Source organism: Canis lupus, chromosome 9 (genome assembly GCF_011100685.1).
Source record: "Canis lupus familiaris isolate Mischka breed German Shepherd chromosome 9, alternate assembly UU_Cfam_GSD_1.0, whole genome shotgun sequence".
Classification (NCBI taxonomy): Eukaryota; Metazoa; Chordata; class Mammalia; order Carnivora; family Canidae; genus Canis; species Canis lupus.
In genome coordinates, this window is record NC_049230.1 from 15,690,882 (window position 1) to 15,718,655 (window position 27,774).

The 27,774-nt window shown below is 35.6% G+C and overlaps 1 protein-coding gene across 8 annotated transcripts in view; it reads right to left on the reverse strand.

Moving 5' to 3' along the window:
• The window catches only part of TANC2 (tetratricopeptide repeat, ankyrin repeat and coiled-coil containing 2), a 369,540-nt gene that overhangs the window by 224,072 nt on the left and 117,694 nt on the right, over nt 1–27,774 (reverse strand). For 5 of the 8 annotated variants that reach the window (XM_038546931.1, XM_038546934.1, XM_038546933.1 and 2 more), the window contains one exon: nt 6,141–6,323. In XM_038546931.1, the coding sequence (XP_038402859.1) occupies nt 6,141–6,323 (183 nt within the window). The remainder of the gene's footprint in view (nt 1–6,140; nt 6,324–27,774) is intronic. The other 3 variants (XM_038546935.1, XM_038546938.1, XM_038546937.1) reach the window with 1 other exon arrangement.

Consider the following 27,774-nt stretch of genomic DNA (forward strand, 5'->3'; position numbering starts at 1 on the left):
TTCAAAATATGCATACTGACAAGGACTCTCTCCTAGACTAAACTTTACTTTATCAAGGCTCTTCTGAGCTCCTTTCTACTGACTAGATCAGCATCAGCAAGGATCCCGGTAAGTCCATTTAGTAAGAATCCTTCCATCCACCTCTGATCACCCTGGCCTATCTAGCAAGAGTCCTGTTAAACTGGTTTTAGCAAAAATCCCCCTATCCTTGATGTCTTCCTCCTAGGAATTTTCCATCCACCTTGCTGCCCACCTTACCTTGATCCTTGGCTTATAAGTCCTTAGCTTTCTTTACTATATTTAGCATTGAGCCCAGGTCTGCACTAAGGTCTCTTTTCTCCATTGCAATAGTTTCTGAATATTAACTACTGGGCAGCTCTGATTTTTACAATACTGACTAAGGACAACTGAAATTATCTAAATTGAATTAAGTAACAACCCCTTAACATTCTCTACTTTTGGTCTGGAAGACTACAGGGACAGTAACGGAAGTAAGGGCCCTCTTTTCTCTACTCCTGCCACTGAGTAAACCTTGGAATTTTAAACAGCATAATCTTTAACCCATAAAACTAGAGAATTTGAATTAGAAACAGTAATGAGGTCCAGACCTAGTTTAATTAGTACTATCATTCCAAAGAGCTTAAAAGTCTTCATATACATTTTCTCATTTAACCTTAAAAAAAAACAGATTCTGGAGCTCCAGACTTAATGAGACAGAATCTCCGACGTGAAGTTGATTAGGTAAACCTGGATACTTAGGGATATGCATTTTTGAAAGAACTTCTAGTATTTCTAATGTGAGTGGTCTAGGGACCACACAGTAATATATTTGGTAAGATACTTTATCCATATGGAAATTAAAATAGAAATATTTAACATTAGCAATGATGGAGCTTAGACTATCATACATATCTACTATATTTTTTAATCTAATAAAATTCACTAATAGATCTTGAATTCTAATATTTTTCCTAAAATTGCAGTATTTACTCATGCTACAGAATCATGAGTACACTGCAATAAATCAGCTACAAAGACTAACATAATCTCTGTGGTCTTATATTTTTAGATTGGCTTTTCAATAATTTTATCAACACTGTGTTTCTATTTTATCCAAGATAATAAATGAGAAGAAAAGTAACATTTATTCAATGTATTATATTGTAAGTTTAAGAAATCTTATTCAATCTTCACAGGAACCCTGAATTTTTTTCTAACAATAAAATTCACTAAAGTATATCTTGAATTCGAGTGCTTCCAAAAACCGCAAGTAAATTATCATGTGAAAAATGTATCATAAGTACACTAAAATATATCAGAATATGTAGGCTAATATTACATAAGGCTGTTTTTTTTTAAAGATTTTTTTTTATTTATTCATGAGAGACCGAGAGAGAAAGAGAGGCAGAGACACAGGCAGAAGGAGAAGCAGGCTCCATGCAGGGAGCCCGACGCGGGACTAATTCCCGGGTCTCCAGGATCAGGCTCTGGGCCGAAGGCAGCGCCAATCCGCCGAGCCACCCGGGCTGCCCCATAAGGCTGTTTTTAATGTCAAAATAGCTTTATTTTTATTTTTTATTTTTTATTTTTTTTTAAATTTTATTTATTATTTATGATAGTCACACAGAGAGAGAGAGAGAGGCAGAGACATAGGCAGAGGGAGAAGCAGGGTCTCCAGGATCGTGCCCTGGGCCAAAGGCAGGCGCCAAACCGCTGCGCCACCCAGGGATCCCTCAAAATAGCTTTAAATCTTTTCCCCAGGATGTCTCATAAACAAGTCAATGATTCCCTTTTAGCAGGGAAGAAAGGGAAAATCTCCCTTTTTATCCATGATGAAAATAATATTTTGGCCATAGTTAGCATCTAAAGTAACTAGGCTGCAGTATGATCAGATGAGATATTATGACTTATTTACCATCTAAATTGTACTACCACATAGTCTTTCCAATCTATGTAGCAAATACTTTTTAAATCAGGTCAAAAAAATTTCCCAAACTAGATAATAATCCTTTGAATATCAGTACTTGAGGGTTACTCTTCTGAAAAGAAAAAGGGCTTACCTACAGTAATTAAACAAATTTCTTGAAGATCACCTTCCAAAAGCTCAGAACTCATACTTAACATAGCTGATAGAAAGTCATTCAAATTTCTTTTAGTATTATAATAAATGTGGCTAACATTTATTGACTACTTATTCTTTGTCAGACACTGTCTTATGAGCTTTATATGTGCCAAATCATCCAATGCTTGTAATAGTCCTATTAACCTTATTTTAGAAGACTTCCAGCAAATTTGCCTAAGTTTACACAGTTAAGAAATGGCAGTCCAGGCCCATTTTGTTCTACTGCCTCGTGAGATTTTAGATTTTATGTGTGGTAAAAAAATATAAACATCATAAAAAAGTACACAACAAAATTTATGTCATCCCTCTCCCAAGTTAGTGAGTTAGAGTTATTCTATCTTCACATCACCATCATATATATGCATCTGTGTATGTTTGTGTGTCATACAAATGGATTACTATTAGTGATAAATATTTAGATTTTAGTTTTTTAGTATACATATATATACATATACACATACATACATGTTTCAAACTTGTTCAAATTAATTTTTAAAATAAACTGTGCAATAAAATTTCTGTCAAGGAGTATGTGTGTTACAATTTTTAAAAAAGATTTTATTTGAGAGAGAGAGTGTGTGTGCACCCAACCTGAGCTAAAATTAAGAGAGGCTTAACCAACTGAGCCACCTACACACCCCTGTGTATTACAATTTTGATACATACTATCAAACTGCCCTACAAAAAGGCTGCAATGATTTAATAACCCTACCAAAATTGCAAATACTCATGATCTTTTACTAACTTTATAGTGTATATAATAGGCAAAACAGTATTAGCTCAATAAGGTTGAATGAACTATTGGCACTCTCAATTATCTATACTTTAAGAAGGATGCTTAAGGGGTTTTAGGATATTACGAACAAGAACATCTTGGAAAGCACTAAACAAGAATCTAGAGAACTGGGGCGATACGATCACCAGTGTAACAGGAGCCAATAGTGTCTCTGCGTACTCTCCTCCATACCTCCCCAGTGCACAGCAACATCCAAATAAGTCAAAGGAACAATGAGGCTTGCCCAACCTTAGGTTTTCCAGTTTCCCTTTATTGCTTAAATCATTTGTAATCTATCTTCTGTAACTTGGAAGAAAAAAGTCTTAATTGAAAAAAAAAAGTCTTAATTGATACACCAAATGAGTCATTATCTATACCTGTGTGAAGGACTAAGAAAAATATGTTAGGAATACGAAAGTTCTATAATAATGATAGGAAAAAGTTAGTTATCCCTTCACTATATCTCAAAAGATTTAACAAAAAAGATTTTTTCTTACCACTCTATTAACTTATTAGAAGTTAAAAAGATTTAAAGATGAAGAACACAGATACAAGGTCAACAAACATAACATACTCTAGTCCCTCATATGCCATTCTTTACATGTTTGCCAATAAGATCTAATTAAAAGGTAAATCAAATCATATTACTTCCCATTCCGGCTCTGCTTAAAATCCTACAGAGTTAGGTTCATTACCATGACCTAAAAACTCTGGTTTCTGTCTGCCTCCTCAACTATTTTCTACTGCTCTTCCCTATGACTTGTTCTGCTGACACCAACCTGCCTTCTTTCCATTCCTTGAACATGCCAATGCCACTTTCTGCTTTAGAACTTTTGTTCTGGCTGTTCCCTCTGCTCAGAAGGCTCTGATCCCAGATCTTCCCACGACTGGCTTCTTTTTTGTTATTCACACCTCTGTTCAAATACCTCCTGTTCTTACTCTCCCTGATGACTCCACAGAAAGAAATCCTACCTCCACTCCACTCTCTCTCCTTCCCATTTACTATTTTATTACCCTCATATTACTTGTCACTATCTAAAATTTTCAACACCCTGTTAAGTATGTCTAGAGCAGTGTTTGGCATATTACAGGTCCTAAACAAATTATCTGCTGAACAATTAAGTGAAAAGCACAGAAAAATAATAAGTAAACTACTTTGACTATAGAAAAGACAGGGTATAAATGTTAGAAAGCCAGAAAGAAAATAGAATAAGATGACTAATCTGGCCCTATTTACTCAGTTTGGTTGGTAATATGAATACAAGGAATATAAGGTAATTGGAAGTTTAAATGCATGGAAATGGGTAAATCAGTAAGTGCAGTCCTAATGGCTGGATTAAATTAATGCATTTTGCTAAAAAAACATTCTCTGGAGGACATTTACTTATGGTCAGCAAATCTTTCTCTATTCAACTTTCTTTTTAGTTCATAACAAAATATAATTGAAAATGGAAAGATAACTCATAAATCTACTAAGTAAGGTTTTAAATTTAAATTTCAAAGTAATTTCATACTAGGTTAAACCAAAAAATTCCTATCATCTGCTTCACTCGGCAGAAAAATGTCCACAGGAAAATGTTCATGGCATCCTTTTTCAGGAGACAGATTTCTCTCATTCAGAAATTTTACAGTGTATCCTCAATCTTCAAATTCTTAGGCCTTTGACAAAACTATTTGACAGCATGCAAATACTTCAAATATTAAAAAATTAAAACTGAATAGTTCACACATGTAATTAACCAAGTATGCCTCTTATTACCACTTCTCTGTCTCACCTCTGTGATATCAGGCATGTACTTGACTTTGCTATTAAATGTACTTATCTTTTAATAAAGTTCCCTTTTTAAGTTGAAGCTTAAACTGGGATAGGCCAATGGGATAAAAAAAAAAGTGTTATCTTCAAAACTTCAGTGATCCAGTTTATTTCTGCAAGGAAATTGAACTTTTCTTCCTACCTCTTCCGAAGTGTGCTAAATGAAACACATCACTTGATAGCCATCTCATATTTGGTTATTTGTATTTTCACTAATCAATAATATCTTAAGCTGTAAAAGGGAGACATTTCTATGCAAAGAAATTTTATTAAAGTCCAACCACATAAAATTTATCCTATTTTTAGATATCAGAGGGAATAAATATTTCAGTAAAATGTTACTAGGCTATTTTACTGATTTTTATCAAATGACCCAAGAATCAAAATAGACTTTGACTCATTATTTGAAGAAGCCTAAAAACAATAAATATAAGAGGAATGACTTATGTCTTGTAAAACTAAAGAATAAAGAAATACTATTATTTTCATGAGAATTATGAACATTGTAAAATTTTCATTCAAAATTGATACAAAAGTCTAAAAATTCCATTTTCCCTTCTCTCCTGTTTTCTTTTGAATTGTCATATAATAATCAATCCTCCCCCCTGTTCAGCTCAGTGCTAGACATATAGGAAACAGTTAATGTATCCTTTGAGAATGACTTAGTTTCTCACCTCTAATCACTCATAATCCACCAATATTCAGTCAACTTAATGACACCAGATATATACTGGTAATGTTAAAAGAAACTTAAGAAAGCGACCCAGGCTTATATATTTTCACATGTAAGTATCATTCAACACATTAAAATTTCTTCTCTGAAAAAGCTTTAAAGGACAAAAGTTCATTTAATAATTAAGACACAGTTTCACACCTAATCACTTGATCTGAATGGGTAACATATATCATGAGATCATACTAAAGTCAATGCAATCCACAACTTATGAATTATATTAGGTATCCTAAGAAGTTGGAGGAATGTACAATGGGAGAGGAAAGTATCTAAATCAACTTTTAGAAATAGATATGAAATAGATTAGGATTAAAAAGAGAATACATGACTGATGAACTCTGAAGCTCTTATTCTCTTAAAATTACAATATCTTCATCTGTTAATCTGACATGAACAAGCTGATAAATGAAATCAGAACAACAGTGTATTCTGGCAAAACTAGAAGTTTCCTGAAAGCCTAGAAAAATATGTCCACAACAGATGGATCACTTAGGAAATAAATACATCAATCTGTCAAACGGAGTACTATTTTAATTCCCTGAATTAAAATCAGTAGGAGTTCCACTTTCCAAGAGTCTGTGACACTAGGAAGGCCAAAGCAGAAAAACCTAAAGATGCATATAAACATATCTGATATGACCTAAAGTGGCATGTTAGGTTTCCTGTTAAACATACTAAATTTAGGTAAAGTCCTTACCAGTTAACTTCTTCACAGGTTGGAGCCGAACACTGATAGACTGATGTGTGAGTAAGGGGGAGGATGGAAGAGAGCGAGACATGCCCTCCATAATCCGAATGTGCTGCATACCTTCACTCACGGGAAGTGGTGGAACGGCGTAGTCTGGCTCAAAAGCACAGTCGCTTTCTGTGGAGATGCCACCTGTTAAAATAGAAAGGGACAGAACAAAAGAGCTGGTCAGAAAAGATTCTTCCTACTCTGTTAAAATTTACCTTTTAACATGGTTCAGAACAGCATATATCCATGTTAAATTTCACTGTAAAAAGTCAAATAAGGTATTTTTCAACACCTACATTCATTTCTGTACTTATTGGACACTCAACACCAGGTTTAGCACTAGGAAATTAAATCTGGGTAAAAAAAGGTTCTTCCTGGTCAGGGGCCGACTGCCTCATGAACGACAGTCCAATAAAGAAAAAATTATGGGGGTGCCTGGGTAGCTCACTCAGTTAAGTGTCTGTCCTCAGCTCGACTCATGTTATCAGGGGTCCTGGGATAGAGCCCCACATCATCAGGTACCCTACTCAGCAGGGAGCCTGCTTCTCCCTCTACCCCTCCTCCCCGCTCATGTGCACGTGTGCGCCTGGGCTCTGTCAAATAAATAAATAAAATATTTTTAAAAAAATTATGGTACAATGCAGTAAGTGTTACAATTAGAGCACTGGTTTTCAGTTTTTTCCTTGATAAGAAACATGAAAGAAGATATTCACTTGCTTGATAATCCAATATGTGCAATTGCTAGTAGGATCAATGTAACTCTATTTCTTACCCCTTCTCAAGAAAGTATGTGAAAATACAAGTAGGTAACACTGACATTATTATATGGTGATTTTTAAATCTGCTTTAAGACCTTAAAAAAATTAAGTTATATGCTGTTCATTTCTACTTATACACTGCTGACTTCTATTTCCAATAATGGCAGGTTACACACTTCAAACCAACTTTTCCCTAAGAAAAACTAGAACAACATATATGTTTTAAAATCTTTCTGAAGGCACTAAAAAGTTAATAGCATGATGAAGGATTATAAAGTTAAAAAAGGGCAGCCTGGGTGGCTCAGCGGTTTGGCGCCGTCTGCAGCCCAGAACGTGATCCTGGAGACCCAGGATCGAGTCCCATGTTGGGCTCCCTGCAAAGAGCCCGCTTCTCCCTCTGCCTGTGTCTCTGCCTCTCTCTCTCTCTCTCTCTCTGTCTCTGTCTCTCATGAATAAATAAATAAAATCTTAAAAAAAAAAAGAATTAGGGATCCCTGGGTGACGCAGCGGTTTAGCGCCTGCCTTTGGCCCAGGGCACGATCCTGGAGACTAGGGATCGAATCCCACGTCGGGCTCCCGGTGCATGGAGCCTGCTTCTCCCTCTGCCTGTGTCTCTGCCTCTCTCTCTCTCTCTCTCTCTCTCTCTCTGTGACTATCATAAAAAACAAACAAACAAAAACTTAAAAAAATACTTTAAAAAAAAAGAATTAAAAAAAATAGTTAAAAGAAAAGGCTGAAGCCTGGCATTTGGGGTTACTTTTTACTTAGTGGCATGAGAGGCTAAGAAGGTATTGACAGTTTTAAAGAACTGAAAGGATAAATAATGAAATGTAGAAATAAACAAGATGCAGAAGGGAAGCTGGTAAAACTCCAACACTTTTGTTTAGAAGCCCAAAGGGCTACACTCTAGGAGTATGAACCAAAGCTAGTCTGGTCTTTTACAGGAATAAAGCTCAGTTCCAAATGTCTACCACAAAATTAAATTAAGGCAATCCTGGATTGCTAATGCCTGCCAAAAACTAACACAAATCTTCTTAGAGGGACACAATATCATAGTCTCAAATTACTTTCACAATTTTTCATACACAATATCTAGCCCTTAATTAACAAAAACAAAGAGGTAAAATGATATGAATAAAGTAAACCAGAAAGACCACTTAAAAGAAATAGTCTCACAAGGAATAGAGATTACAGAGCAATCTATGCCTCATGGCATAGAATTTAGAATAGTATACTTAACATCAGAAAGATTAAAATAATTTGAAATAAATTTAACCAAGCAGGTGAAAGATCGGCACAGTGAAAACTGTAAGACTGAAAACTAAGAAAAAGAAACTGAAGAATAAGTGGAAAGATATCCCAAGTTCATGGACTAGAAGAATTAATATTGTTAAAATGTCCATACAACCCAAAGTCATCTATACGTTCAATGGAACCCCATCAAGATTCCAAGGGCATTTTTTATAAAAGTAGAAAAAAGCAATTCTAAAATGTATATGAAATCACGAAAGACCCTAAAACACCATAGCAATTCTGAGAAAAAAAAAAGAAGGCATCAAACTTCCTAATTTCAAAGTATATTACAAAGCTATAGTAATCAAAAGAGTTTGATGGTAGCATAAAAACAGACACACAGAACAAGAGAACAGAATAGAAAGCTTAGAAATAAACCCACACATATATAGTCAACTAGTCTTTGACAAGGGCACCAAGGATACATAATAGGGAAATGATAGTCTCTTCAATAAATAGTGCCAGGAAAACTGAATAGTCACATGCAAAAGAATGAAATTGGATCTCTACCTTACACTATCCACAAAAATCAACTGAAAAATGGGTTAAACACTTAAAACATAAGACCTGTTACCATAAAACTCCTAGATGAAAACATAGGAGAAAAACTCCCTGAAACCAGACTTGGCAATGATTTTTTTGAATTTGATACCAAAAGCAGAGATAACAAAAGCAAAAATAAGCAGGTGAGGGGCAGCCTGGGTGGCTCAGCGGTTTAGCGCCACCTTCAGCCCAGGGTGTGATCCTGGAGACCAGGGATTGAGTCCCATGTCGGGCTCCCTGCATGGAGCCTGCTTCTCCCTCTGCCTGTGTCTCTGCCTCTCTCTCTCTCTCTCTCTCTCTCTCTCTCTCTCTCTTCTCTCTCTGTGTGTGTCTCTCATGAATAAATAAATAAAATCTTAAAAAAAAATAAGCAGGTGAGACTACATCAAACCAAAAGGTTCTGTACAGCAAAGTAAACTACCAGCAAAATGAAAAAGCAACCTATGGAATTGGAGAAAATATTTGCAAACCATACATCCTTAGGGATTAATATCCAAAAATACATAAGGAACTCATCCTCAGTAGAACCCCCCCCCCAATAATAATCTAATTATAAAAAAGGCAAAAACCCTGAATGAGTATTTTCTAAGGAAGAGATATAAATAGCCAACAGGTACATAAAAAGGTGTTCAACATCACTAACCATCAGGGAACTGCAAATCAAAACCACTATGAAATATCACCTCACACCTTTGAGAGGACAGCTATTATCAAAAATCAAAAGATAACAAGTGTGGGCAATGATGTGGAGAAAAGGGATCCCTTGTACACTGTTAGTAACAACGTAAACTGTACACGCCATTATGTGAAAGAGCATGGAGGATCCTCAAAAAATTAAAAACAGAACTACTATATGATAAGCAATCCTACTTCAGAGTACATATCAAAAGGAAATAAAACTATCATCCCAAAAAGATATTTGCACTCCCATGCTCACTGATGCATTATTCACAGTAGCCATGATTTGGAAACAACCTCAGTGTCTGTCAACAGGTAGAAAAGAATATGTGATTTTACACACAAACACACATACACACAAATAAATGTTATTTGGCCATAAAAGAGAAGGAAATCCTGCTACTTATAACAACATGGATGAATTTGGAAAACATTATGCTAAGTCAACTAAGTCAGACACAGAAAAACAAATACTGTATAATCTCAGTTATATGTAGAATCTAAAAAACAAAGTCAAATTCATTGTAAAGAGAGGTGAGTGATGGTTACCTGGGCTAGGGGGAGAGGGAAAAAAAGAGATGCTCTTCAGTAATTAGATAAATAAGTTCTGGAGATCTAATGTACAGCATGATGACTACAGCTAACAATAATAATACACTATATACTTGAAATTTCCTAAGTGAGTAGATCTCAAGTGTTCTCTCACACACGTACAAAATGGGTAATTGTGTGAAGTGATGGATAATTAGTGTGATGGTGGTAATCAGTTCACAATATATACATTTATCAAAATGACATGTTATATACCTTAAATACATACAATTCGTATTTGTTAATCATACTTCAATAAACCTGGGGGAAAAGAGCAGAAAATTTTAAAAAGCAAGCATATGGTCTTCCCTGAAATGATGATAATGTGGTCTACACTGAGAAGTAAAATTAAAGCAGTGTCTCACTTCAGGTTCCCAATTGTGTTACAGTTGTAATTTCATCATATGCAATTTCAGCTCATTTTAAAAACTACTGTGGTATATCATTCATTATAACATAACTAGTATCTTATTAATGGCAACTTATGCAGCTCTTTCTATAGTATTTCTATAGATGATACATATAGAATTATTGGGCCAAAGTGCTGAGAGTTTCTACTGAGAAATACTGACTAAATGCTGTATTAAGTCTGTGTAGAGGCACCTGGGTGGCTCTGTTGGTTGAGTGGCCAACTCTTAGTTTCAGCTCATTTCATGATCTCACGGCTCATGAGATAGAGCCCAATGCGGGACTCCGTGCTCAATGGGCAGTCTACATGAAGACTCTGCCCTCCCACCACTCATTTGATCTCTCTCACTCTCCCTTTCAAATAAATAAATAAATCTTAAAAAAAAAAAAGTCTGTTCATGTTGCATATTAAAAAAAGCAGGGGAATAGTATGCTTAGTACTTGGAGAAAATAAAAGTTTAGAATTCTAGCAAAGAATTAAAACTATGGAAATAAAAACTCAACAGATTAATTGAAAAGCAGATTAGACAGAAATTGGGGCACCTGTGTGACTCAGTGATTGAGTGTCTGCCTTTGGCTCAGTGTGTTTTCCCGGGGTCCTGAGATTGACGCCCACATCAGGTTCCTTGAGGGAAGCCTGCTTCTCTCTCTGCCTATGTCTCTGCCTTTCTCTGTGTGTCTCTCATAAATAAATAAAATCTTTAAAAAAAAAGAAAAAGAAAAACAGATTAGACAGATATGAAGAGATAATTAGTAAACTGGAAGGTAAAGTTTGTGCATCAAAAGACATTGTATCAAGAGTGTGAATGGGGGCCTGGGTGGCTCATTCAGTTAAGGGTCTGCCTTTAGCTCAGGTCATGATCTCAGGGTTCTGAAATCAAGCCCCACACCAACAGGCTCCCCCTGCTCAGCAGGGGAGTCTGCTTCTCCCTCTGCCCCTTCCCCCAGCTTGTGTATGCATGCATGCACACGTGCTCTTGCTCTCTTGCTCTCTCTCTCTCAAAAAAAAAAAAAAAAAGTGTGAAAAGACAATGCCTAGAATGGCAGAAAATATGTGCAAATCACATATCTGAAAAGAGTCTAGAATCCAGACTATATAAAGAACTCCTACAACTCAAGAACAAAATGACAATGCAATTTAAAAATAGGCAAAAGATATGAATAGACATTTCTCCAAAGATATAAAAATGAACAACAAGCACATGAAAAGGTATTCAGCACCATTAATCATTATGGAAATGTAAATCAAAGTCACTATGAGCTATCACTTTACACCCAGTAGGTTAGTTGTTTTAAAAAAGAAAACAGACAACAAAAAAGTGTTTGTGAGGATGTAAAGAAGTTAGAATCCTAATACATTGCTGGTGGGAATATAAAATGGTACAATTGCTGTGTAAAACAGTGTGCTGTTCCTCAAAAAGTTAAACACAGAATAACCAGCCATCCCACTATTGTGTGTACCCAGAGAAATGAAAACAAGTTTTCAAGCAAAAACCTGAACATGAATACTCATAGCAGCATTATTCACAATATCTAAAATGTCATGAACAGGTGAATGGATAAACAAAATGTAGCATATTTATATGATCGAATATTGTTTAGCAATAAAAAGCAAGGCCTGATTCATGCTACCATATTGATAAACCTTGAAAACACTACGTTTAAGTGAAAAGAAAAAAAAAATAGCCACGAAAGGTCACATGTAAGATTCCATTTATATGAAATGTTCAGAACAGGCAAATATAGAGAAAAAGTAGACTAACAATTGCCAGGGACTACAAGAAGAAGGAACGAAAAGTGACTGCTTACAAGTTACAGGATTTACTTTTGGTGTGATGAATGCAGTAATGGTTGTACAACATTATAAATGTATTAAAAGCCACTGAATTATACATTTTTTAATGATGAATCTTACTCAATAAAATTTATGCAGATATTTACCATCTACTCACATATTTATTAAAACCAGAAGCCAAAAAAAACAAAAAACAAAAAACCGGAAGCCTAGTAAATCATTGTTAATTTCTTCCTGACACATCCCTTTCCCAACAGATGCATTAGAAGTTCTGCAGATTATCAATATAAATAGATTTCAAATCAGCTATGCTTTTTCCATTTCTCCTACCATTACCAGAGTCTAAATCACTATTATTTTCCCCTAAACTTCTCTTGGTAGAAATACAGAATTTATTCCTTATCCTTGGAGCTTAGAAATTTTACCAAGATTTTCCTTTCTTCTTCTCATTAGTCTCTGGGTCCTTTCGTTTACTATGTTGACTAATTCTTCTCTGTCAACTGTCCTTTTTTTCTTTCTCTGGAACTATGATCAGATGGATATTGCATCTCTTAGACATATTTTTCAAGTCTCTTTCATAATTTCTAATCTTTGGTCATTCTTGAATAGACTCAAAACTGATTTATATGGAACTACGGTATTTTATAGGTTTACAAACAAAGAGCCATTAATATAATTTCCTACCTGAGGAATCCTTTTGTTGAGAAAAATCAGCATTAGATTTTTTAAAAGCAATATATCTAGAAGAATGCATTTGATTTAGTGAAGCTTCCTTCTTCACTTGTTCCAATATTAAAACTTGGCTGATAATTTTAGAATCTAATAATACTCCTTAAGGAATAATACTGCAATTAGCCCAGTCTGGATGTCCTAGTTTACTTTTCTGCTTAAAAATATTTTCTTCCATCTTCTCTGTCCTATAAATTGTGTTTGAACTCATTGTAGCTATAGAGAAAAAAACTAAAAATATATATTTCAAGTAAAGAAAAGTATTGGTAAGCATTTACAGAATTTGGCTATATGAGCCAGTTTTTCTTGAGTAACTAGCAACCCCAAAACTCTCAGCAGTTTACATTTACTTTTCTCATGAGTCTGCAGATTCACCATAGGTCAGCTGATCTAAGCTGGGCTATAAGGTTCAGAACTACTCTGATGAGTCTTCAATATTGGGCCTAGTCACTAAAAAGGCAGTGAGTATGTGGGGCTGCTCTTATGGTAGATCACAAGAGTGTAAGTGGCCAAGTCAAACCAGAGGAACAGATTTAAGACCTCTGTTCACTGATATTCTAATTGGCCCACTTCAGTGGGAACTACTGAAAAGTGCACAGCAAAAGGAATGGATATCTAATTTTGTAACAGGAATAAAGTGGAATTGGGAGTCCAATTTACCAAGCATGTAGGATATTTACTGGTATTCCAAATTATTCACCTTCATCCTCTACTTTTTTTTTTCCTACCACTTTTCCTGCTTCATTCAACCAAATAAAAGTTACTGAAATAATGTGATGAAAATACGGCAGAATAAAATAAACTGCTAAAAAAATTCAGTTATGTTGGATACCTGGTGATTAAATGTTCAAAAGCTGAACTAAGAAAGCACAAGGATATCAAGTAGGTGGACACTAAAGAAGTGTGAGGAGTAATTATAATTCAATAAAAATTTCAGTCGCTATTAAGTCTTATATTTAATATGGATGATTAATAGATATTAAAGTTCAAGTTAATAATAAATTCTTTAGCCAAATGCAGTATTTATACTACAGAACAGCCTTTTAATTTTTCAAGTTACATGAATAACCACAAATAAAACTTACAAATCAAAACCTCTAGCATGATATTTCATTGAACTATACATATGATTTGTGAATTTTTCAGTTTACATATTATACTTTTATAAATGTTTATCTTTAAAAAGCACAGTGAAAAAATAGCCCCTATTTACATGTTTTAGAAACAAAGGGTGTTTGCCTAAGTTACTTCAAACATCCTTCTTTTAACTCAAAGCTTATAATCACTCTGCAACTTGGCAATATTCTCACAACAGATCCATACATTAGGCAGAAAACCAGCATAAAGAAATACAATAACTAGAACAGGATCATGTAGTCAGACACCATGATTGCCTCTAGAGAATTCTAAAGAATCTACAAACACACACACACACACACACAAACCTGCTAGAATAAAATAAGTGGGTTAGGCAAATTCAAAGGCTAAAGAGTCAAAGTACAAAAAAGCAAGTGTATTTGTACATTCTAGCAGTAAGCACTTGGAAAATAAAAAATTTAAAAACCATAGCATCAAAATAGCATCATTAGAAACAATGAAATTAATCAGGAATGAATCTGACAAAATAAATACACAGACAATATTTATATGATAAAAGCTGTAAAACACTGATGAAAAATCAAAGACTAAAATGGAGAGATATAATGTGTTCATGGATCTCAAGATTCCCATCATTATGATGGCAATTCTCCTCAAAGTGATCTATAGGTTTGAAGCAACTCCAATGAAAATCCAGCAGGCAGTATTTTGGTGAAAATCAACAAGCCGATTTTACTTTTTTAAATTATTTATTTATTTATTTTAAAGATTTTAAGTAATCTCTACACCCAACATGGGGCTGGAACTCACAACCCCAAGATTAAGAGTCACATGCTCTACCAACTGAGCCAGCTATGCACTTGATTTTAAACTTTGTGTGTAAAATTTTTTAAAAACTAAGACAAAACAATTTTGAACAAGGAAAAGCAAACTTTGAAGTCTCATAGTACCTAATTTCAAGATTAACTGTAAAACTATAGTAATCCAGAGGATGTAGTACTGACAAAAGAATGGACACAAAATCAATGGAACAGACTACAAAGTCCAGAAAAAGACTCATGCAAATATAGTCAACATTTTTTTTTTTTAAGAGAGGGAGAGGTAAAGACAGAGTCCCAAGCAGGCTCTCTATGCCCAGTGTAGAGCCCAAAACAGAGCTCAATCTAATATCCTGAGATCACGACCTGAGCTAAAATCAAGAGTCAGACAATTAACTGACTGAGCCACCCAGGCACCCCAGTCAACTAAATTTTGACAAAAGTGTATGGGCAATCCAATGTTTAAAGGATACTCCTTTCAACAGAAAGCTTTGGAACAACTGGCTATCCATATGCAAAAAACAAACTTAGACCTAAACCTTTACTATGTACAAAAATCAGGTTGAAATGGATCATAGACCTTATTGTAAAACCGAAAACTATAAAACTTCTAGAAGAAATGATAAGAGAAAATCTGGGTGAACTTGTGTCAAGGAAAGATTTATATAAAAAGAACTGGTAAATTGGAATTTATACATATTTAAAATTTCTACTCTTCAAAAAGACACTGTTACAAAATGAATAAAAATAGTACCAACTGAGAGAATACATTTGCAAAACACATATATGATAAAGGACTGGTATTTAGAATGTAAGTAAAACTTTTTTTTTTAAGATTTTATTTATTCATGAGAAATACACAGAGAGAGGCAGAGACATAGGCAGAGGAGGAAGCAGGCTCCTTGCAGGGAGCCTGATGTAGGACTTGATCCTGCACTCCAGGATCACAGCCTGAGCCAAAATCAGACGCTCAACTGCTGAGCCACCCAGGCATCCCTAAGTAGAACTCTTTTAACTCACAACCAGAAACTACTCCAATTTAAAAAGTTGGAAAAGATTTGAACAGACATTTCATCAAGTAAGAGATATGGATATCTAATAAACACATGAAAAGATACTCAACATCACTAATCATTAGGGAAATGCAAATTAGAGATGTCACCTAGCGGAATGGCTAAAATTAAAAACAAAATGCTGACAAATCAAGTGCTGGGAAGAATGAACTAGAACACTTATATACTGGTGGTGAAAAGATAAAATGGTATATAATGCTGGGAAACATTCTGGTAGCTTAAATATAAACTTACCATACAACCCAGGAATCCAATACCTAGAAATCTACCCAAAAGAAAAGAAGACACATTGACCCTACCCACACACCATCACCACACAAGCACACAAATAGCAGACTTATTCATAATCTCCAAAAACTGGAAACTACCCATATGTCCATCAACTAGTGAATGGATAAACAAATTATAGGATATTCTACAAATGAACATTATTCAGCAATAAAATACATATGTAAAATGAAAAAAGAAACCCAAAAAATAGATGAATCGAAAGATGAATGGATAAAGAAGATGTGGTTTATGTATACAATGGAATATTACTCAGCTATTAGAAATGACAAATACCCACTATTTGCTTCAACGTGGATGGAACTGGAGAGTATTATGCTGAGTGAAGTCAGTCGGAGAAGGACAAACATTATATGTTCTCATTCATTTGGGGAATATAAATAATAGTGAAAGGGAATATAAGGGAAGGGAGAAGAAATGTGTGGGAAATATCAGAAAGGGAGACAGAACGTAAAGACTGCTAACTCTGGGAAACGAACTAGGGGTGGTGGAAGGGGAGGAGGGCGGAGGTGGGAGTGAATGGGTGACGGGCACTGGGGGTTATTCTGTATGTTGGTAAATTGAACACCAATAAAAAATAAATTTAAAAAAATCCAAAGCATTAAAATATAAGAAGTCAGGAGTCAAAAGGATACACACTGTATGGTTTCATTTATAGAATATTTTGAAAATTCTACAGTAACAGGAAGCAGATCAATAGCTGACAGGGATTGGGGTAGAGGAAAGGGATTGGCTACAAAAGGGTATGATAGAACTTTTACATGATGGTGGAAATGAGCTATATTTGATTTTAGTGATAGTTACATGACCATATGTTTGCAAAAATTCATGGTATTGTAAATTTAAGAGGGGCAAATTTTATTACATATAAATTAAACTTCAATAAGCTGACTTAAAAAAACCCTATAGTACTTTGTGATAATATACTGACTGTATATAGTTATAAGTTATAAACTTTTCTGATTGCATGCTTTATTTCACTAAAGACTATTTTTCAAAAGTATACAGAAAAAATAACATAGGTGATAAACTAGCCCCTACAACACTTATAGACATATAAAAGATTATATACATAATAACAATGCATAATTTGTCAAAGGGCTTTCATATACTTTCTACAACAAAGGGATTTGGCCTAAACTACTCCTAAGGACCTTTCAAGGCAAGATTTATATCACTGTGAGTCTCAATATTCTCACATGTTCGTGTATTAATCAGAAAGGAGATACAGGAAATTTAATAACTAATACAGAATCATGTAGTCAATTAGCAAACAATTAGAACTCAAAATCCTGACCAGAGTTATAAGCCCCACCCCCAAATCTGGCCCCACCTACTTAATTTTCTGATGCCATCATTTTCCACTCCTCCCCCCAGTTGACAATGCTTCAGTCAACTGGCCTTCCAATTCCTTGCTCTGGCCAAATTTATTCTCAACTTCAGGCCTCTGCCTGTTTCTTTTGCCCAAATTGCTGAGTCCCAGTACTTCTGCAAAGCTGGCTTTCCTTTGTCTGAAAGATCCTAGCTTAAATATTCCCTCCTCAGAGAGGTCTATCAGGACTAACCCTAAAGTTACCATTCACTTTTTCTCCCACTTCTCATTCTATATCACACAATCCTATTTTATTTTCTTGATAGCACTTAGCATGACCTGAAATTATCTGGCTATTTGTCTCACTCCTCTAGAATGAAAGCATCATAACAGTAGAAATGTTCTTTGCCTTATTTATTGTTCCTGCCCTTTGGCCTGGTTGAGACCTGTGTACTAGGATCACCCTTGGGTGGCATACCTGACTCAGGCTCCCAGTTTTCGGTGGGTCCCAGTCTGGCCCTTCCATCTGCCTGGGGTACTCTGCCCTAAGGTTTCTTGTCAATTTCTTCTTCTTACTGTTCTGATCTTAGTACAGAAAGAACATCTCTCCATACAGAGGCTTTACTGCACTGACTAGAATCCACAGACACAGTTGAAGAAAAGCAGTGATAGCAGACATCAGAAGGAAAGCTTTCAGCTTTTCACTACACTGCATAAATGAGATGCAAATAGAAGGGAATCTTAATGAGATAAACTCTCTGAATGTAGTCTATGTGGAAAAGCCTTCAGAAGGAGCACTAATCTTATTGTGCAGGAGAAATCATAAAGGAAAAACAAATCATGAATGTAAGAATTCTAAGAAAGCCTCCAGTAATCATTATTTTCTTCAGAGACATGGGAGAATTAAAATGAAGAGAAACTCTTCAAATAATTTCAGAGTAGAAAAGCATCTGGTCTATAGTCATCTCCAAAATATACATAAGACTTCACGTTGGAGACAAACTTTATTAATGTAAACAGTGTGGAAAATTCTTCAGAAACATCTCTAGTCTAGTGGTGCACAAGAGAATACATACTGGGCGGAAACTCTATAAACAGAAAGACTAGGAGAGAGTTTTCAGCAGGATCACTCATTTTACTTCTTACCAGAGCATTCACACTGGGGAGAAACTCTACAAACACAAATGACAGAGAAAAAGCCTTCAGTAGGAACGGTAAGCTCAGAAGGCCTATGCAAATAGACACAGAAGAGAAACATCATGACTATGATGAATTCAGAAAAGCATTCTATAGAAACTTTAAACTTACTGAACACATGTAAGTACATCCTAGGAAAGTCTATGAATGCAATGGATTGTAAAAAGTTTTTAGAAGTCACTTATGCCATGGGAAAAATGTGAGCACACATATATTAGAGAAGCCTTATATACTCAAAGATCCCTTTTGCCTTTACAGACATAAGAATTCACCCTGGAGAGAAATCCATGAATATATACCCTGTGGGAAAGCCTTCAATCCCAATTTTCCTCTGTTCTATGTAAGAGAATTAATACAAGGAAACAAATCATATGAGTGTTTTACAAGTATCAGTAAGGTTCCAGTTCCAGGAAAGATGGAATAAGCACATTCCACCTTTACTCTTCTACTGAATGTAACTTTAAATCCTTGAAAGAATGCAGAGAGCTCACTTCCAGCTTCCTTAATAGAACTACAGAGCACTTCTCCTCCCCTGTACCTTACCATTACCCTACTATTTACTACAGCTCATTTTACCAAGAGTGTCGTATCTACCTTTCAGCATAAACTTAAAAGGCATGCTAAAAGGCAAAAATATACAATTTGAAGAGACAGAAAATGCATCAAACTAGACCCAGATATGGCAGGGTGCTAGAATTTTCAAACTGTGAATTTAAAAAATGAAATACTTATATGTAATTCTACAAAAATATACAAGAACTATATGAGGAAAACTACAAGAAATCTGATGAAAGGAATTTTAAAAGATCTAAATAGATGGAAAAATATTCCACATTCATGGATAGAATCAATACTGTCAATACTGTCAAAATGTCAGTTTTTCCCAAATTGAGCTGAGTCAAAGCAATCCCAATCAAATCCCAGGAAGTTATTTTTGTTGATATTAGCAAACTGATTCTGAAGTTTAAACGAGAAGGCAAAAGACCCAAAAAGCCAACTCAATATTTGAAGAAGAATAAAGCTAGGGAACAGACATTATTGAACTTCAAAACTTACTATAAAGCTACAGTAATCAGAATGCCTGAGTGGCTCAGTGGTTGAGTGCCTTTGGCTCAGGTCATGATCCTGGGGTCTGGGATCAAGTCCGCATCAGACTCCCCACAGAGAACCTGTTTCTTCCTCTGCCTATGTCTCTGCCTGTGTGTCTCTCATGAATAAATAAAATCTTAAGAAAAAAGAGGGAGAGCTACAGTAATCAAGGCAGTGTCATGGTGGTAAAAGAACAAGTCCATGTAGGAAAATGGAAAGCCCAGAAAGAGACCCACAAAACTACGCTGATCTTTGACAAAGGAACAAAGCCAATACACTGGAGAAAAGATAGTCTTTTCAACAAATGATACTAGGAGATCTAGACATCCACAATTTAAAAAAAAAATAAATAAAACTCTAGACAAAGACCATACACTCATCACAAAAAATTAACCCAAAATGGATTATACACCTAAATGTAGTATGTAAAAATATAAAACTCCTGGAGGATAACACAGAAGAAAAACTAGATGACCTTGGGTATGGCACTGACTTTTTAAGATATAACCCCAAAAACATGATCCATGAAAGACTTAATAAGCTAGACTTCATTAACATTTTAAACTGCAGCTGTACAAAAGACATGTGTAATAAAAGGCCATTATCCAAAATAAATAGATCCAACAAGAAGATGAAAAACATAGTTAAAACAAGGACAAAGGATCTGAATAGACACCTCACTAAAGAAGATATCTAGATGGAAAATAAGCACATGAAAAGATGTTCAACATTATATGTTACTACAAATTAAAACAGGTATCTCTACACATCTACTAAAATAGTCAAAATCCAAAACACTGACACCACCAAATGCTGACATGGATATGGAGAAATAGGAACTCTTATTCAGAGCTGATGGGAATACAAAATGATGCAGCCACTTTGGAAGACAGTGTGGCAGTTTCTTATAAAACTAAACACACACACACACACACACAAAAAAAAAAAAAAAAAAAACTAAACATACTCTTAAGTCCTCCTTCATATATACCCAAATGAGTTAAAAATATATTCACACAAAAAACTGCACATGGATGTTTATAGCAGCTTTATTCATAATTGTCCTTCAGTAGGTGAATGTTAAATAAACTGTGGTAGATCCAGGAAAGAGAATATTATTCAGCACTAAAAAGAAATGAACGGGCAGCCGGGGTGGCTCAGTGGTTTAGTGCCGCCTTCGGCCCAGGACCTGATCCTGGAGACCTGGGATTGAGTCCCATGTCGGGCTCCCTGCATGGAGCCTGCTTCTCCCTCTGCCTGTCTCTCTGTCTCTCTCTGTGTCTCTCATGAAAAAATCAATAAAATCTTTTTTAAAAAATTAAAAAATAATAATAAAAAGAAATGAGCTATCAAGTCATGAAAAGACAGTGAGGAACCTTACATGCACACTACTAAGTGAAAGTAGCTAACTGGAAAAGGGTATATACTATATGATTCCAATAGTCTGACATTCTGGAAAAGGCCAAACTATGGAAACAGTGAAAAGATTAGAGGTTTGCAGGGATTAGGGGGAGGGAGGGATAAATAGAGTACAAAAGATTCTTAGGGTAGTGAAACTATGATATTATAATGGTAGACACATGTCATTATACATTTGTCAAAACCCATAATATATATAACATCAAGAATAAACCCTATTGTAAACTATGGACTTCGGATGATAATGATATGCCAAGGTAGGGTCATCTACTATAAACAAAGGTACCAGTCTGGTGAGGGATGATGATAATGAGGGAGGCTATGTACATGTGGGTCCAAGAGGCATCTGAAAACTCTGTACTTTCCATTCAGTTTTGCTGTGAACCTAAAACTACTCTAAAATATAAAATCTATTTTTAAAAAAATTTAAATGCACAAACAAAAAAAAAATAAAAAGAATGCCTCGAGTAGCTATCTGAGGACTGAAATAAATAGTAGCAGAGGATTGGGAAAAGAGTGCAAAATATTAAGTGGTGATGAGTTTACCGTGTTATTTCCTCAGATACCTCCTGACCTGGACACCTAAAACTCAGAAGTGTATTCCAGGTAAGAAAAAGCTCCAAGAAAATCTCTACCTAGTTGGTAAGGAGTAGGAAAGGGGGCCCTTATTGGTTTGAGAGACTAGGGAAATTCCTCCCCCCCCCCCCCCATCTTCTATCAAAGTGTCCAGGCAATTCTATTCAGCAGCAACACAGAGATGGTGACTGGGCAGATACCTAACAACCTGGGAGAAAGAACCCTGTTCTCTGACCCCAAAAATTGTGATCCCACAAGTCTGAGGTGAATCCTTACTGCTTTCTTCCCTTTTTTTTTTTTTTTTAAAGATTTTATTTATTTATTCATGATAGTCACACACACACAGAGAGAGGCAGAGACATAGGCAGAGGGAGAAATAGGCTCCATGCAGGGAGCCTGACATGGGATTTGATCCCGGGTCTCCAGGATCGTGCCCCGGGCCAAAGGCAGGGGCCAAACCTGCTGCGCCATCCAGGGATCCCTTTTCTTCCCTTTCTATGTCCTTTTATCTCTTGATCTAGATACAAACAGTTAAATAGGAATTGAACATCAGAATGGGAAAACTAGAGTCTGTGTTTTAGCAAGAGTGCTGAGGAGAAAGGGAGCTGGAAATTGTTCATGAGATTGAGGTGAGAAGGGATATCAAGAAAAAAATCCCATCAGGTTGTACAAGAACTTCTGGGCTCATCTGAGCTCTGAACAAGATGTACCACTACTTTGATCCCAGAAGGGACACTGGATCACATTTATGAGACCCATCTAAATAGTACTGCAGATGCTTAGAAAACAGAATTGACAATGGAACTACAGCCCCCAGAGGGCAGGCAGGAACCTGTGTCCTGAACAAATTCTGGTTGACTGCCACTGACCACACCAAAAAAATCAACATTCTCCTTAAGCCTTAAATAAAACCCACACTCATGTTCAAAATGTTCAGAATATAATCCAAAATCATATGGCATATGAAGAAACATGAAAAGTTCAACTGAGGAAAAAAAGTCCTTAAACAGCATTCCTGAGATTACACAGATGTCAGAATCAAAATCAAAGACCTTAAAGCAACTATTATAACAATGCGTCAGTAAGTAAAGGCAAATATTCTTGAAATGTACAGAAAAAAGAAAGTCTCAAATCTGGTGTATATTTTACATATACAACACATCTCCCTTCTGACCAGCCATCTCCCTTCTGGGCAGCCACACTTCAGGTATTCAATAGCCACATGTGGCCAGTGACTACTGTACTATACAGTGAAGTTCTAGAACTATATCAGAACTAAGTTCAGTCTCTAGAGATAAGGTAAAAGTGTGATCCAATCAGTAAACATTGGAAAGATCCAAAGGTAATAACTCTTACCACATCCCCATTCAACTTATCTATATGGCCTATACAAAAGATAGACAAATCTTGAAGAATGACAGTGTGTTTTTGTAACTTATTCAGGTTGTGACTCCCACTGCTACTACAATTTTAGATGTGGTTTTCTTGCTAAAGCAAATTAGCATATCCCTGACACCCAGTTTGCAGTTATTGACCAAAGAATGAGATAATCATATGCAGTATGCATTCAGTTGTCAAGATCAGCTATATATTTTCACTGTCCTACCTTAACTGTCCCTCAATTTCATAGGACACCTTTACTGTTCTATTATATGGATAAATTCATGATGATTAAACTTGAACAGGAAGCAGCAACTGATCTAGATATTGTGGTGAAACATGCATGACAGAGAGTGGGAAATAAACCCCACAAAAAATCAGAGATCTTCCACACTGTGAAATTTCTTTAAGCCCTATGGTCTTGAGTGATTCAAAATATCCCTTCCAAGGAATGCTGCATCTACTCTCCCTTACTACTGAGAAAGAGGTACAATGCCTAGTAGACCTCCTTGATTTTTTCTAAGCAACCTGTACCTCATTTGGTCATGCTACTGTGTGAACCATTTGCCAACACTGCTGGATGTGAGAGAGGCCCAGAACAGGGGCTTTGCAACAAATATGGGCTACTTTGCCTCTTGGGTTATTTATTTTTTTTAAAGATTTTATTTAGTTATTTATTTATTCATGAGAGACACACACAGAGAGCGAGAGGCAGAGAACAGGCAGAGGGAGAAGCAGGCTCCATTCAGACAGCCAGACATGGGACTCGATCCCAGGTCTCCAGGATGTCACCCTGGGCTGCAGGCGGCGCCCTGCCTCTTGGGTTATATAACCCACCAGAACCAATGTTACTTGAGGTTTCTGTGGTAGACAGGGCTCTTGCATCATTATTGTAGAACTTTAGTTAAATCTCAGGGAAGACCTCTACTATTTTATAAAAGAAACAAAACAAAATATATGCTATCTTATGTAAGAACTACTATCTTTCTTGAAAATTAGCTTTTGGCTTACCATAGGACCTTAGAATAAATGCATGTGACCCTTGGCAGGCCATCATGAACTAAGTATTGTTGAACCAACAAATCAATATGCTTGGGTGTATAGTGCAGCACTTCATCAGCAAAAGCAAAAAGTGTACATGAGATTAGGCTTGAACAGGTCCTAAAGGCACAAATAATTCACATGAGCAAGTGACCTAAGATGCCCAAAGTTTCTACTCCTGCTATAGTTTCTTTTCACTTAAAAGATCTTAATCTGGTAAATTCTCTAGTACCCTCTCACTGAAAAGAAAGAAAGACAAGACAAGAAAGAAGTCAGGCTTCTTTACTGATAGCTCTGTAAGATAACAACACACTACAGATGACAACACTACAGCCCCACTTTGTGGTAGTCTTGAAGGCATTAGGGAAGGGAAACCTTTCTAGTGGCAGAAATTTGAACAGGGTACCTTGTTGTTCACTTTGCCTAGGAAAAGAGATGACAGAGGAACTCACTCATGGAGAGTATTTAATGGATATTCAGAGATTTGAAAGGAATAATTAGGAAACTTGTGACAAGGAAATCTGGGGATGAGGTATGTGAATAGACCACTTGAAAGGGCACAGAATATGGAGCAATTTATGTCCCATGTGAATGCTTACCAAAGAACAAACTGCAGAGAAGGTGCTTAACAACACAGCAGGTTAGATGATCTATTTGGGGGACACAGTCCATCTTTCTACCCAGCCACTCTAACCTTGCTCAAAGGGCTCATTAACAAAGCTGCCATGGTAGCAGGGATGGAATTTATACATGGGCTCAGCAATATGGACTTCCACTCACCAAGGCCAGTATGACCAGAGCCACAGTTGAGTGTCCAACATGTCAAGAGTCCATGCTTGCACTGGGGATGAGGTGGGTGGATGCCCTCAATATATGGTTCTGTTCACAGGATGGTCATTTCTAGCCCTAGTAATTTCCTCTTCCTTCTTTAATAAATCAACTACAGATTTAAAATAAATATTCTTTATAATATCAAGGTTTTCAGGTAGTCTTACTCTGCCCCCTTGTGGAAACCAGGTCTTTAATCTCACTAGGAATAAGACTTACTACATCCAACATGACTAAACAAAAAAAACGTATTTACTCAATAATAACTTTATCTGAGACTTTACTAACACGTTTCTTCTTCACTCTTTGTTATTTAACTTTTATGGCCTTTCATGAAAGATCACTAAGTTTTTCAAAGAAAGAGGTTTTATGATTTTTAATCTCTTGCCAGAAAAACTTAGTTAAGAATATTTTAATCAAAATCTTTCTAGATGTTTGGGAAGATAACCTTTTCCAACCTTTTTCACTGTCCTGCTTTTATTCCTTTTCTTTCATAAATATGGATAAGCAAGGAGAAGCTTCTACAATGTTTCTAGTGTTAACTAGGCCAATTATCATAATGCTAAGTAGGATACTTAGTATGGTCTGACACAAAATGTGCTTGGGGTTGCAAATTCCAAGATTTTTAAGATGTTACTAGATAAATGATTATGAATCATTTTGAAAATCTGAACACTCATATATGAGGAAATGGTGAAATAAATTATGGGTTGCTTATGCTGTGAAACATTGTACAGATTTTTTAAAATTAGAATTTAAGTATGCTCCTGGAGGGATGGCCATGCTATACTGTTAAGAGGGGGTAACAGAACTAAAAATTTCATTTTAGTTTTTTTTATTTAATTATTTTTTAAGATTTTATTTATTTATTCATGAGAGACACAGAGAGAGAGAGAGAGAGAGAGGCAAAGACACAGGCAGAGGGAGAAGTAGGTTACATGCAGGGAGCCTGACGTGGGACTGGATCCCAGGTCTCCAGGATCAGGTCCCAGACTGAAGGCGGCACTAAATCACTGGGCTACCGGGGCTGCCCGCATTTTATTTTTAAGTCTTTCGGTACACACACACACATACACCTTCACACACACTCCTGCATATGCCAATATGAGCTCAGGGGAAAAACATGAAAGGATATAGACTTGGTTACATTAGGATAGTGGAAGGGAGAGAAGCCTTACTTAACATGTTCTTTTTAAATGTGTACGTTGTTGGTGAAAAGTAATCTTTTAATTAGTAAAATTATTATAACTCACATTTTAAAAAAATGACTGAAGTATATGTAAACACATTCTGATACATCCCTAGAAGTTCAAGGTAATAAAAAATTGTTGGCTAAAGGTTCAATTTCAAGTTTAATTCTATGAAAAATGAGTGTTATACAAAGAATAATCAACATGAAGTTAAATCTCAGAAGAAATATAGGACTAGAATAAAGGCACTTCAGAGGGATTTATCATTTAAGGTCAGATCTTTTCTTCCAGGCCTTATCCAACCATTAATAAATTTGTATTTTAAACATCAGAACAGAAAGGTTCTAAGTACATGATACCAACAAAGCTGATTTGAAACTTTTGGTATAGATTAGTATAAAGCCTGAAATATTTTCCTACTGAAAATAATACCTACTTCATAGCATTATTCTGAGAATTAAATGAGGATTATGTGAAAGCACCTCACCCAGAGCCTGGCACATATGTATTTTTTTTTTTTTAATTTTCAAAGCAATATATGTTGAAAACTAAGTAAATTTTTTATCACAATGATAAACTACTAACACAATACAAAATTTTGTTCATTAGTGATGCCACCTAACCAGATATACTCTTACAATGATACACAAATGACACACTAAATACTGAAATAATTTTCCTTACTATTTTATATAATAAAAACACTGTTGGTTTAATAAAGGTACCTTTGTAACTTATCAAACGGAAAAATAATTTGTATATGTTTTAAGAGCATGAACATCTCATTTCTACTAAATATTTTACTTATTAGGAAGGAAAGAAAAATAATCAGAAGACATCACATTTGACAATTTAGTGTATTATTTACTATAAATGCACCAGCATGTACTAATCAAATAAAACTGGCTACAGATAATGGGAATCATGCAAAGTCAAACACTATACAGTTTCTCAGTCCTCCAGCACAAGCTGGTCATTACCCTGGAACTGGTCATTACTACTGGAACATTACTAAATCAATACACATTTTGTATATCAAAGCCTAATGTCTGCATAATGCTATCCTTGCAAAAGTAAATAAAAATTGGGTTCCAATCATATCACATTGGCTCATGCATTTATTTAATATCTAGAACCAAGTAAGTTCTGTTTATATATGGAAGAACTCTAATGAAAAATCATTTGCTGCATAATATGGAGCTAGTACATCAAAACCAATTCTGATGAAGCAACACATTAAATACAGAACCAGCATTCCTAGAATTGATAAGCTTCCTTGGTCAATTTGATAGCCTAATTGTAAGACAGTAGCACTGTGCTAGATGCAAAAATCCTACTGTTAACAAACTCCTAAATTACCAGGAAAAATAGAGATTCAACAGACAAGACTAAATGCAATAAATAATACATCTCAGTTACATACAATATGCTATACTGGAAAGCAGAAAATAATCACTCAACCTCAGAAGACCTTAACTTAGAAGAAGCTTA